The 12122-nt window shown below is 39.9% G+C and overlaps 1 protein-coding gene across 24 annotated transcripts in view; it reads left to right on the top strand.

The window, feature by feature from the left end:
* Positions 1-12122, top strand: part of dlg2 (discs, large homolog 2 (Drosophila)) — a 279866-nt gene that overhangs the window by 231996 nt on the left and 35748 nt on the right. For 15 of the 24 annotated variants that reach the window (XM_084730723.1, XM_084730745.1, XM_084730744.1 and 12 more), the window contains 3 exons: positions 697-862; positions 9161-9220; positions 11521-11676. In XM_084730723.1, the coding sequence (XP_084586849.1) occupies positions 697-862; positions 9161-9220; positions 11521-11676 (382 nt within the window). The remainder of the gene's footprint in view (positions 1-696; positions 863-9160; positions 9221-11520; positions 11677-12122) is intronic. The other 9 variants (XM_084730746.1, XM_084730741.1, XM_084730738.1 and 6 more) reach the window with 5 other exon arrangements.

Here is a 12122-nt window from a genome sequence, read left to right as displayed (position 1 = left end):
GTAATGTTGACTAGCAGCTGCATACAATATAATTCTAATGCTAAAGGACTGAGGCTAAAGTTATCTTACATCTCAGCAAACATTGGTCGGATGGTGAAATACAGCAGGTATAGCTACATGACAGATGACAGAAATACACTCATTAGCGTGGGGAAACAGAAGCACAGGCACTCAGTTAGTGCAGCGGACCTTGAGACAGGTCACCCAGCCAGACCGCGATCGCAGAAGATAGCCAGGTTAAGAGCTAAGCTAACTCAGCTTAGGCCTGAGACAGCGGGCCAGAGTGAGATGCATCTTCATCGACCCACTTTGATTCTGCATCAGCGCACCCCCCCAAATCCCCCACATAACAAATGCAGGTGCTGTGGTATCTAACAAGTTCGGCTGGAGATAAAGTTACTGCAGCTAATAGGCTAGCGTTAGTTAGCCGGACATGCTAACGTTTGCAGCTTACGTTAGAACAGATAAAGACAAAGTTGAATCAGTTCACCACATGTGTGCTCTTGTGTTTCACATATTTGAAAGACTACAAAAAGGCACCAAATTAATGTATTTTGAAGCTGAATTGAAGTAAAAGATACTGACAACTAGTAATACAAAGTGTGTTGTAATATTTCATTTAAATTTTGGAATTTTTTTCAGCCAGTCTGTCTGTTTATGCAGCAGCCATTTTACTCTCTCTCTCTTCCTCCACAGCGTTCTCCCCAGCCATGGAAAATCATATCTCTTCCCCCGTCAACAGTGGCACTCTGGAGTACAAGTCTGGTCTCCCACCCATCTCCCCCGGGAGTTATTCCCCCCTCCCTAAGCACTTACTGGGGGAAGAGGATATAAACAGGTTGGATGGTTTTTCCTTCTTACGGTAATTACCTCCCTTCCTACCAGACTACTAGAACTACAGGTAGAAGCTTTGTCCACCCCACTCCTCCTGTGTCCCCCCTCTGTCCCCACTGATCTGTGTCTGTGTTCGGATCACAGTTTGCCCTGCAGTGTTTTTCAAAAAAAAGACATCTGGGATGATAAAGGAAATTCAGGATCTACAAAATTATATTCTTATCACATTTACTAAAACAAGTGCTTAGGAAATTGAGGGTCCCCAGAAACAGTGATTTGAAAACCACTGGTCTGCTGTAGTCCTGTGTTTGTGTTGTGCTGTGTTGTGTTTGTGACTTAATGTATCTTTTTATGATTCCTGTCTGGACAGCGTGTTGTTTATTGCCGCCGTGATGGACACCTCGAGACCGCTGCTGCACCTAGTAATTACTTTATAATTAAACACAACAGTACCATAGAACTTCTGTTGTGTTTTGGTGTTGGTGGAACAAGCCGTTCTTTAGAAAGGCTGTGGCGATGCTGGTTGTCAGAGGAAATGATGTTGTTAGAGTGAAGGCTGCCTCAGGTCCAGCAGCAGCACAATCAATGACACGCTGAAATGTGATGTGCAGAGAAAGACTTTGATAGAAAACAGTGTCTCTGCCTCACCCTGCCTGGTTCTGTGGTATTGATGTGGCCTCAGTGGCACAGACACATGTTGTCTTGTTGTTTGATCGGTGCTCTGTTGGGTTCTTTTTCCCCATTTTTGAAAGCAACCATAGAAAACAGGATATATCATTTTAGCTGACTCATTGCACAAACCAGACCTGCCAACACTCCTGTTTCTCCTGGTTTTCTTCTGTATTTCAAGGCCATCTCCCACTGCCCTCCAGTTTTGATGTGTCTCTCTTGAAACTCCCATAATTTGCTTAAATAACAAATTAACAAAGATTAATTTAAACTTTAGTTGGTGCCATTTCATAAGATTCTTAAATTGAGAAGATGTGGAAATGATCTTTCTCTTGAAATAAGAAAAACAATAATGTTCCTCTGCTGGGATATTAAACAAACTATTGTTGTAGTCTGTTGCTGGTTTAGTGTAGCTCAATATTAGCTTAAGACAAAGTTAGTCATATTTTCTTAAAATCAGGTTACTTGTCTAATGCAGAACTTGCTTGACAAGATTAGTTTTACTTTTAACAAAAATGAAACTTCACAGAGACAAAGCTTTTTTTTTTTTTTTTACTTTCTTGAAATTCCTTTATTTACAGTACAGACCTAACTTTTCCCTGGTTCCTCCTGTATTTCAAGGTCATCTCCCTCCGTCCCCCCATGTTACTGTATCTCTCAGGGAACTCCAATAAGTTGCATGGCCTTCAAACGTTACGATAGCTAATCGTCGGACATGGATCCATAAGTTTTGTATGTTCGTATGATGCCATCCAAGTTACAATATTGTCTATAAAACACAATTTGCACACAATATGCAAAATTTCAACCCATCTATCACCACAGCTTGGCAACCTACAACCTAGTTCAAGGGGCATGTGCATAGCTGCTGTGCAGGCAGACAGGCCAGATAACTTAACATTAGGTGACAGCTAAATTGATGTGTTGACATAACATAAATATGAATAAATATGTAAAAAAGGCAGGGCCTTTGGAAAATGAATTGGTTTGGGTTGGTAGATATGGATGCTGATTCCAGTACAAGAATCAGGACAGGAAAAAGGACCCACTGTACAGGACATTTATTGTAGACATATATATGAAATGGTGGGACACTTACCAGGTTGAGTATGTAATTTGACTGGATGTGTGGTCTAAAAAAGAAAAATTAGAATATACTATATACACATATAAGAATAAACATGAATGTGAACTTACTTTCACAGTGATAAAGCAAATATAACTCAAAGAAAAAGGCCAACTAAGTAGACAGACGAAAGATACTACAACTGTGGGATGTTGATAAAACTAACAAAATAGTGACTATGCAGTGCCATCAACTGAACTGAGTAATTTATAGGAAATGAAGGCAAAAATGCTAAAACGGGTTATCTACAAATAAGAAAAGTAAATAAATGCAGCATGGAAACATTAAAGGAACCACAACAACAACTTAAATTTCATTTCATTGACACACAACATGCAGAAAACAACTCAGCAGCGTCCCAATTTGCTCCTCTGCTCTCCTGCGTCAGCTGTGCATGCAGCTCTCCCTGTGTGACGTCAATGCTCATTGAGGTTGAGCAGCAGGCATCCTTTCTCACAAAAAATAGCAATCTGGTTATTTTTACGTTGCCATTATTGGGATAATTTATTGGCCTGCTATATCATCATTATCATCATAAATTTTTTGAAATTTTAATGTTGGCAGGTGTGGCACATATCCGTGGTTGGGTTGAGGAATTTAAACTATGCAAGGAAAGTTTAGAGCATTTACAGTAGGAGAGCTGCAAAAGTGTACAGGCCTAGACATATTTTTAAAAACTAAAGTTTTTCCACAGAAATCTAAAATAAAAATCAAAGTATTTTAGTGACATATTTCCTAACTTTTTTGGTTCCCAAAGCTGTCTCCGTCTCAGTTTATCATGGATGTCTCTATATGACCTGCAAAAGTTACGCAGACCATCCGTGAGAAAATCAGCTGTTTCCATTTAGTTATTCTTAATGCCTTCCACTGGGTCAGATTCTCCTTGAAATCAGAAGAAACACACTTGAGTTTGCATTTTCCTTGACAAAGGTACAGTGAGTAGTGCATTGGCCAGTTAATAAGAAGCAAGAAAAGGCCTCCAGAACCAACAGAATTTGAAAGTTTCTTGTAGTAGCTTTAATGATCAGTAGACATGGAAACAAAACTCATTCTCAGAACTTCCATGAGGTCTAAACGTTCCATTTTATTCTTTGGCAGCCTGCTGTTTTTAGCACTCTCTTTTTCACTTTTCCTTATGTAGTTTTCTACCTGTTGGCTTCTTTTAAACAGCTGCTCCCAGTCCAAACAGCAGAAAGCTTAACATGTCTTATTGCAGCGAGTCACAGCCAAACACTAGAGGCTCCCCGCCTCAGCTGCCCCAACACCTAATCCCAAAGCAAGCTGCCACGCGGCTCCGGACCAAGTGGACCAGATTTCCTATCAAGTCAGATGCGAGAGTAAAGCTTTTGTCTTTGTGCTCAGCGGATGTTGCCACGGGCGGATGTTCCCCTGCTGCTTGTCAAACACAAGATCTGGTCTATGTGTCAGCCTCAGCTGGTCTGTTTATTGGTTATATGTCACACCATTTGAAAAATGGCAGATTTTAAGGCAGCACGGTAAGGAAAAGTGCTTGATATCAAACAAAACAAATGAATACACACTGCATCTCTCTATTAGATGAGGTTGTTATTGCATGTTGTGGTAAGAACAATGTGTTGTCATATTCCATTTGCAAACCAAAGACTGGTGGAGGAATATTGCAGCAGAGTGATAACAAAAGCTCATTTGAGAGGATAACTGAAGGACCCCTGTGTTAAGCTTTGTTGAGTGAAGGATTAGTCGTCCATTCTCTTTGGAGTTAAGAGGTTTACTGTTTGCTCTTGGCCAAGGTGCATCTCTAATAGCCTTTGAGATTACCTTGCTGAGCTAAAGTGTTGCACTCTCTGACGGTAACACAGTCTCTCTTGTTCACTGTGTTCTACACGTGTAGTTAGAACAAACGGTGAATGTTAACAAAGCCAGGTGGACCCTCACTCTCTGTAATAACTGATAAAACATATCCAGTGAAAAGTCAGAAATTGTTCTTAATCAAAACACGTTGGTAAATAACATGTTGGGCATTGTACTTCTGAAACTGGTTGTTGAAAAACTGGCCTTCATTTTAAGCTCTTTTACTTGCAGACTGGAAATGTGTACAGAATAATTCAAAAGAAACAATTACATGCATATGTGTGCAGTAATACAGGACGAGCTAGCTAGGCTTACAGCCATGGGAACATGTTTTAAGTGGGGGGTGTTGAAGGGAACACGCAATATGCAGTTTCACCCATAAGAAAATGCTCTGTATAAATGATTTATGCTGTAAAATGTGTGTTGCATGTTTTCTTACATGAGTATGGCCCATAAAAATAAGTTGTATAGTGTGATAAGCTTAACAGTACCAAAGCTTATTTGTTTATGAAAGGTATAATAATCATGTAAGAAAGTATACATAAAATATAGGCTGCACACACAATGCTGACTCATATAGGAAAACCAGAATAACAACTACGACAAAGTTAGTATTACAGGCAAAGCAAAGGCATCAGATCATCAGGCTTATAGTTCATAATAGGCTAATATGCATTAAGGGCTACTGTATAGTGGCAGTAAATATAAAAAATTGTTACCTTATGCTAATACTCCAGAAGTGTCATTGTTTTCAGGATTCACACTGATGGAACTGTTCATCATGTCTCCTCCTCTCCACTTGTGTGATAAATGTTCACTCTCTGCTCTACTGGCACAGAGTGTGCAGAGATATTGGGCTTTCATTATGTGTGCTGCTGGTGCTGCTGTCAGTTGTTGATTCTGATCCATTTGGGTCATTTTAATGTGCCATGGAGCTTCAGTGTAATTTTCAACCTGACTAAAAATCTGGAACTGAAATTAAAATACCAAAAACTAAATGAAGCTTATGCAAACAAATGTATTTTATTATTTTAACACTGTCGTTGTGCAGGTCCCCTACCACCTGAAAGGGGGTGCTGTGGCACCCTCATCATCACGACCTTGGCTCAACAGTTAGCATAACACTTGGCACAACAAATGGACTGCTTTGCACAGCAGACATTTGGACTTGTCAGAGCAGAAAAACACGGGTGACCTTCATAACAATATTTACGACTCCATGCCATTAAGCGTGTGACAGTGAGCCAGCATGTAAGTGGAACGCAACAATCATTAATACACCTGTTAGTTTTCTGTTCTGACATGTCAAAATGTCTGCTGTTCAACTAGTCAGTTCCATAAATGTTAATTACTGTGTCTTTACCAACATTACAGCAGTATAAGACACAAACTTAACATCAAGTAGACAGTGCAACATCATGAAATACAGAGAGAACAGCTATTGTGCTGCACAAACCTTGTAGCAGTAATATTAGAATCTACATCATCAGTGACTTCTGCATTTGTAACAGCAGATAGAGTTCTGCACGGGTCAGGTTTTGCTAATCTGCACCCACACAACTCGGTGCCAGAACCAGCTGGTTACCCGCAATTATCTCCAAGTCAAATCCGGAGCTTCCCAGACCTGTTAATACATCCTGTGACCTGACCTGTGATTAAACACACACACACAGTCACTCTGTTGTGTTCTTGGAAAACTGTGCTCCTGCAGCTGTCCATGAGTTTCCTCGGCGACAGTGTCTAACTACTTTTTACTACCATTAAAGCCACTGACAATAGCATTCTCACAGTCTCTGATAACACCAAATTTCTCTTATATTAATTAAATAAATGATTTTTAAAACAGAATTTCAGACTGAAGGTTAAAATATTTTGCTTCCTTTAGGAAGGGCATGAAGGCCCATTGCACCCTCCCCTTCAAGGCATGGTAGGGGAAACACTGTCTTACTTACCCTAGATACCCTGCACTCATAACAATTTGGAGTGAAGCAGTTTGTGTTCTGAAAGTGGAGGTAGAAACAGCACTGTGTTTCAGATCCTGTTGTTTTCTGTGACACTGAGGCACTTCTCTGACTGCTGTGTGGCATTACAACTGCCTTCTAGTTTGAAAAGAAATTTAGAAATGCACAAAGTTACTGTACTTTCAAACATCCAAAGTCCAAAAGTTAAAGGCTAATGAATAAAAGAAAAAGAGAGATGAACCGTGCCCACACAGGCCAGCTGCACAGTCCCCTTCCAGACTCTAAATGGCACCTACGGGTCCTTACAAGGTCACTGCATTTTGGTCTGATGTGAACTGACTGGCTGCCTCAGCTCAGCTCATTGCGGTATGAATGATTCAGCAAGAGAAACGAAGCCAACTGTCCAGACCTCTCCGGCTTCTGCATCTCACCAGTGGGTCATTACTGAGACTCGGTGCGTGCACAGAATCCAGGAATCAAAGCACAATAACAGCTGGTACAAAAGAGATGGTTCTAGGCATGTTTTTTCGTCCACTCTCTCCAGTTGAATATAAGACATCATTTACATTTCTGATCTCTGAACTCTGACAACCCTGCACTGTTCAGCCACCTCACACTTTCCTGCTGTCTGAAGAAAAACACTGTACAGGAATGAAGTGACCTCGTTTTGTTTGGTGTCCTGAGACATTCAGTACTGGTGGACTCAAGGTACACCTGTATTTATATGCATGCCTCAGCATGCCTCAGCCTCTATAACCATCCTAACCAATGGAGGCAACAAGGACCTCACAGAGGTCCTTCAGCATACAGTCATGAATGTGCGCAAAAAAAATTAGGCTGATCGGTCCAGTAGTATTCAAGATTAATTGCAGACAAGCTGTAGTTCCAGTCATCACGCACACACTGAAGCAATTACATTATCGCCTTCCAGCTTACGCCTGATAATAAAGGACTTTTTAGGTTACGGTTTTGCTAGTTTATCCAAGATGATCCAATGCAAGCCAACAGCATTCACGCAACACTTACAAGGCACTGCCCCTGGGTCAAATACCAAGTTTGTAGGGAGTCCCTGACATTTATGCTAATATTTTCTTTGATAGCACTGCCATGTTGTTCGGTCATGTTGAAATATGATCAGTGGAACACCCTTGCTTAAAGTGAAGGTCATACCACCAGATGCATTGGAGGGTAAACCCACTCAGTTTCTATTTAGTTCTTTATTTTATGCTTTATAAGTACTATCTGTTTTTTTTTTTATGTTTAACTGTCAAGCAGGACTGTAGTGTAGCTGGTATCATGATGATAGCAGATAGCTGCAGGTCTACATTTCCTTCTCCAACTACAGTCAGCCGGAGGGGACAGAGCTGCTCAAGATGTTTTCATGTTTGTGAACGGGATGCAAACACACAACAACAGAGGGGAAGAAAGGAGGAGATGGATGAGGAGGAGAGGAGTGTGTAGGTGGCAGGATGCTCAGGGCAGGCCGAACAATGACATCACGACTCAAGTCCGTTTGACAGTGTGTGTGTGTATATGTGTGTATTTGAGCTAGTGTGTAGACAAGGCCTGCAATATATCCATCCTGTCTGATCTGCAGTAGAAGTATGACAACCAGCAGATTTGGGAGGGGTGATATAAAAATGCACTCTGATACAATTACTAATTACCTGTTAAAAAAATGTAGTCAATAATCTAATCTAAGTGTCACAATATTACTTTCTGTTACTTTTGGATCAAGTCAATACCAAGTATGGTGAAATTGTTCATCCTTATAGTTAGTTAATTGCTTGTCCAGCTGTTTCTTCATTAGTTATGTGCAAATGCATGTTTAGTTTAATAGCAGTAATTATACACATGTAGCAGTTGTAGAAGTATTTCTGTATAGCTAAAATTAGTGTTTGGTCTGCGTTGCTAACGTTAGCGGTTGGTTTGTGTAGCTAATGTTAGCGGCTGGTCAGACTGTAAATGTTATTTAAATTAGATGTTGAGTTCTTTATTTTAAAATGTATGTTAAAATTGTAATCCTGCTAATAATCCCCATTTTTACTAAGAGTATCTGTAATCTGATTACGTCTTCTTTTTCTGTGACTGTAATGGAATAGAGTTATCTAAAGTTACATAATCCTGTTCCAAAAGCCTGAGTACAGGCCTCACATCAGCAGACTACACACGAACACACACACACACACACACACACACACACACACACACACACACACACACACACACACACACACAGCTGTGTCTCAAACTCACACATTATTCATAAATTAGTCCTCTCCAAACTCCCATACTGCTCTGCAAGCTCTAGTTAACTCACTTGAATCCACATCAGGTCACAGACAGCAGATGTGCACGTGTTCACTGAATGTTTAGCAAGCAATATGAATGTGCTGTGTGTGTGTGTGTGTGTGTGTGTGTGTGTGTCTGTGTCTGTGTCTGTGTCTGTCAGTCTGTAGCAGATTAGTACTGCCTCTCCATGCAGGCGCACTCTGTGTGTGTGATAGCTAACACACTCTGATGTTTCGTGATGATGTTGTTGATGACTCTAAATCCCTGACTTCAGTACTTTCAGGGATGTGGCTTTTTCAGTTTTCACTTGTGTCTGTGTGGCATGCCTCCAAGTGTTTCTGTGATCAGTGTCTAAATGTTTCAAAAATGTAAGTAGCAGAATTTTAATTCTAAAGTACAGTTATTATCACTGGCTGATTATCAAAGTTCACTTTTTCCATCCTATTAGAAATCCCTCGCTAGATGATGGGGAGGGTCACAGGTTTGATTCCCAGCACTTCCAGTTGAGGTGAGATCTGATTATGCACTCAGTCACTTGCTGCACGCTCCTGCATGTTTTCTCATCACGTTTTTTGTTGCAAGGAATGGCTGGAAATAAAAATGACATCATGGCACTTGCATGCAGCACAAGCCCTTTTCCATTTAATATTGGATGCTCAATTAAATGTTATGAGAAAGGTTTCTGCTTCAGTCTTTCTCCTCAGGGATTCTGTCATCTAAAAAAAATATGATGAATGACTTTATAAAAGCTACAATGCATACTGTAGATTATTATAATATTATTATTCCCTGTCCAAATAAGTTTGTTCTTAAAGAGTGTCTCCAATGGATTACTCTGTTGATGAGCATACAAGCACATTAAAGCAGGAATGCGCAATTTGAAAGAGAAAATAACGCAATCCTTCTCTTACAAATAAAAAATTGAATTAATAAGCAATGAAACACACCCTTGCTCAGTCCAATACACTCAGGGATTTTGCTGTGACACCATTACTTGTTCTGGTATGACCACTTATGTCTACAAATGTGACCAAACTTTAGATGTGAATTGCTGTTTAACTGACATTACTAAGGCAGTTCACTGACGTCTTCACTACTCTATTTTTTTTATTGTTGCTTTTTGAAAGTTCATCATTCTAGACAAGTTCATTGTGTTTGTATAGTTTAAATTAAATAAAATAGTTTAAATAAATAAAAAGACAGAAATTAAATGACACAAACTCAACCTCAAAGACTGGAATCAAAAGATAAAAAAAGTATTAATAATACTAAAGGATAGATCTTATTCATTCATTCATTCATTCAATCAAAGAAAGACTCTTGTCTACTTGTTCTACCATTAGAGTGCGTATTAGGGTTTACCATTTTCCTTTAATTATCTCATTTGGTCACAGTAGCACATAATCTGTCTTTAACATACTTAGCGTATATAGTAAGTCATCACAAGTAATAAACACTATCCATATTCTATCCATAACTGTACTATTGCTATGTCTATGGTAAAAGATTCCCTAAACCGAATAAAGTACAAAATTTAAAGAGCTCTAAGATCAGCTCGCTGCATACCAATGAGATTTCTTAAAACTGAAATAAATAATTTAGGGTTTTAGATGTTAATGTTAAAGAAGCAATTTGTAGCAACTGTGCATGCAAAAATAAGTACTGCAGTCCAAATGGTGAATTATTGTGTATTACATTGGTTGAAATCCTGTTTAATTTCTGAACTATGGTGGAAGCGAGATGTTTCCCCTCCCACCCCGTCCTCCACAGACTCAGAGAAGCTCTGCGGGTTGAAGACCTCTGAACTTTTCAACTGTGAAAAGCTAACTGAGCCGTAGAAAGCTAGCTGAACCTCACCTTTCCTCTGTGGTCGAGTCTCCCTCTGTCTGTTTCATCTTTGACATCTTTTTCATCTTGTTGCGTCTTCTTCATCTTGTTATGTATTTTAAGTCTTTGTTTTGTTATATCTTTCACGCCATTTTAGTCTAACGTAATTTTTGGAATGTTTTGCTTTACAGACCGTTTCATTCAGTTTTTACATCTTTTTTCGTCTTTTACATCGTTTTTGCGTCACATCTTTGACGTGATATTTGTTTTGTTATATTTGTCTCCTCATTTTTGTATTGTCATTTTTTTAGTGTAATTTTGGTTTTGTTACATTTTTCACATGGGTTTCATCTTCATGTGTGATATGCACTGAAAATACACAAGTGAATCGTCTTCTCTATTTGTTATTGTTCCAGGTTGAAATTGGTCTTGATATTGAGAAGGCGGCATGCAGTAACACAAAATGGAAATAATCAATAATTTCCATCAAATGCATTAAAACTTAAGCAACAAGCCTGTTTTGAAACTGTGAGGAGCTGAAAGCACAGAATTTGTGTTCAAATACAGGGAGTAAAAATAAAAAGTCATCAGAAAGATAAATACTAAAGTACAGATGCTTGAAAATGCTACTGAAGTACAGTAACAAAGTATTTGTATTTGTACATAGTTACTTCTCATCTCTGTTGTTGAATAAATGGTGTAATTCTGGGTTAGCACGAGTGCCTTTCCTTGATGTAAAGCATGCCGGCTCTCTGACCTTTGTGCTTTGATCAGAACCATATACCATCGACACCATACAGCAGTCTGTCCTCCTGCTGTCTCTACATCTGCGTCTCATCCTGCTTTATTTCTGTTTTAGTCACCCTGTCTTTCACCTGTGTGTCTCCATCATGTTTGTTGATCCCTCACAGACAGACCCTTCGTCCCCTCCTCTGTCTCCGGACACTAACCTCTCTGCTCTTGTCTCTCACTCCACTGTAGGCCTCCTGAGCCAGTTTACAGCACTGTGAACAAACTATGTGACAAAGCACCCTCCCCCCGACACTATTCCCCAGTGGAGTGTGACAAAAGCCTCCTCCACTCCGCCCCCCTCCCAAACTATCACTTAAGCCTGTTCCCTGACTCGGACTTCACCAGGTACTTTCCACCACCGCCACCGCCACTGCCATCACCACCACCAACACCCACCCACCCTGTGTCCCATCCCACCCTGTGTCCCATCCCACCCTGTGTCCCATCCCACCATGTAAATGGCATGCCATGATGCTCCCATATCGTCCTTTATAATCACCTGCTTTTCTCTCGTGTGTTCAGTTTCTCACTTGTTTGAGTCCACAGCAGCCACACACTGGTGTTGTTTTCTCAGACCAGCATGCATTTCTTCCCTCCATTCCCCTCCTCTCTCTTCACGGCTCTGACTTAGCTTCATCTACCACCAACACAATGACACTTTTATCCAGCGGTACAAGTAAAACAGTCAGGTATTCAAAATTACTAAGTATTATTATAATACTTATATATATATATATTATTAAGTATTAGTACCAACATACATATACTTTAAATACCAAAAGTACTCACGC

The sequence above is a fragment of the Lutjanus erythropterus genome, chromosome 11 (assembly GCF_056507025.1).
Source record: "Lutjanus erythropterus isolate fLutEry1 chromosome 11, fLutEry1.hap2, whole genome shotgun sequence".
Classification (NCBI taxonomy): domain Eukaryota; kingdom Metazoa; phylum Chordata; class Actinopteri; order Lutjaniformes; family Lutjanidae; genus Lutjanus; species Lutjanus erythropterus.
This window is presented reverse-complemented; position numbering and strand designations above follow the sequence as displayed.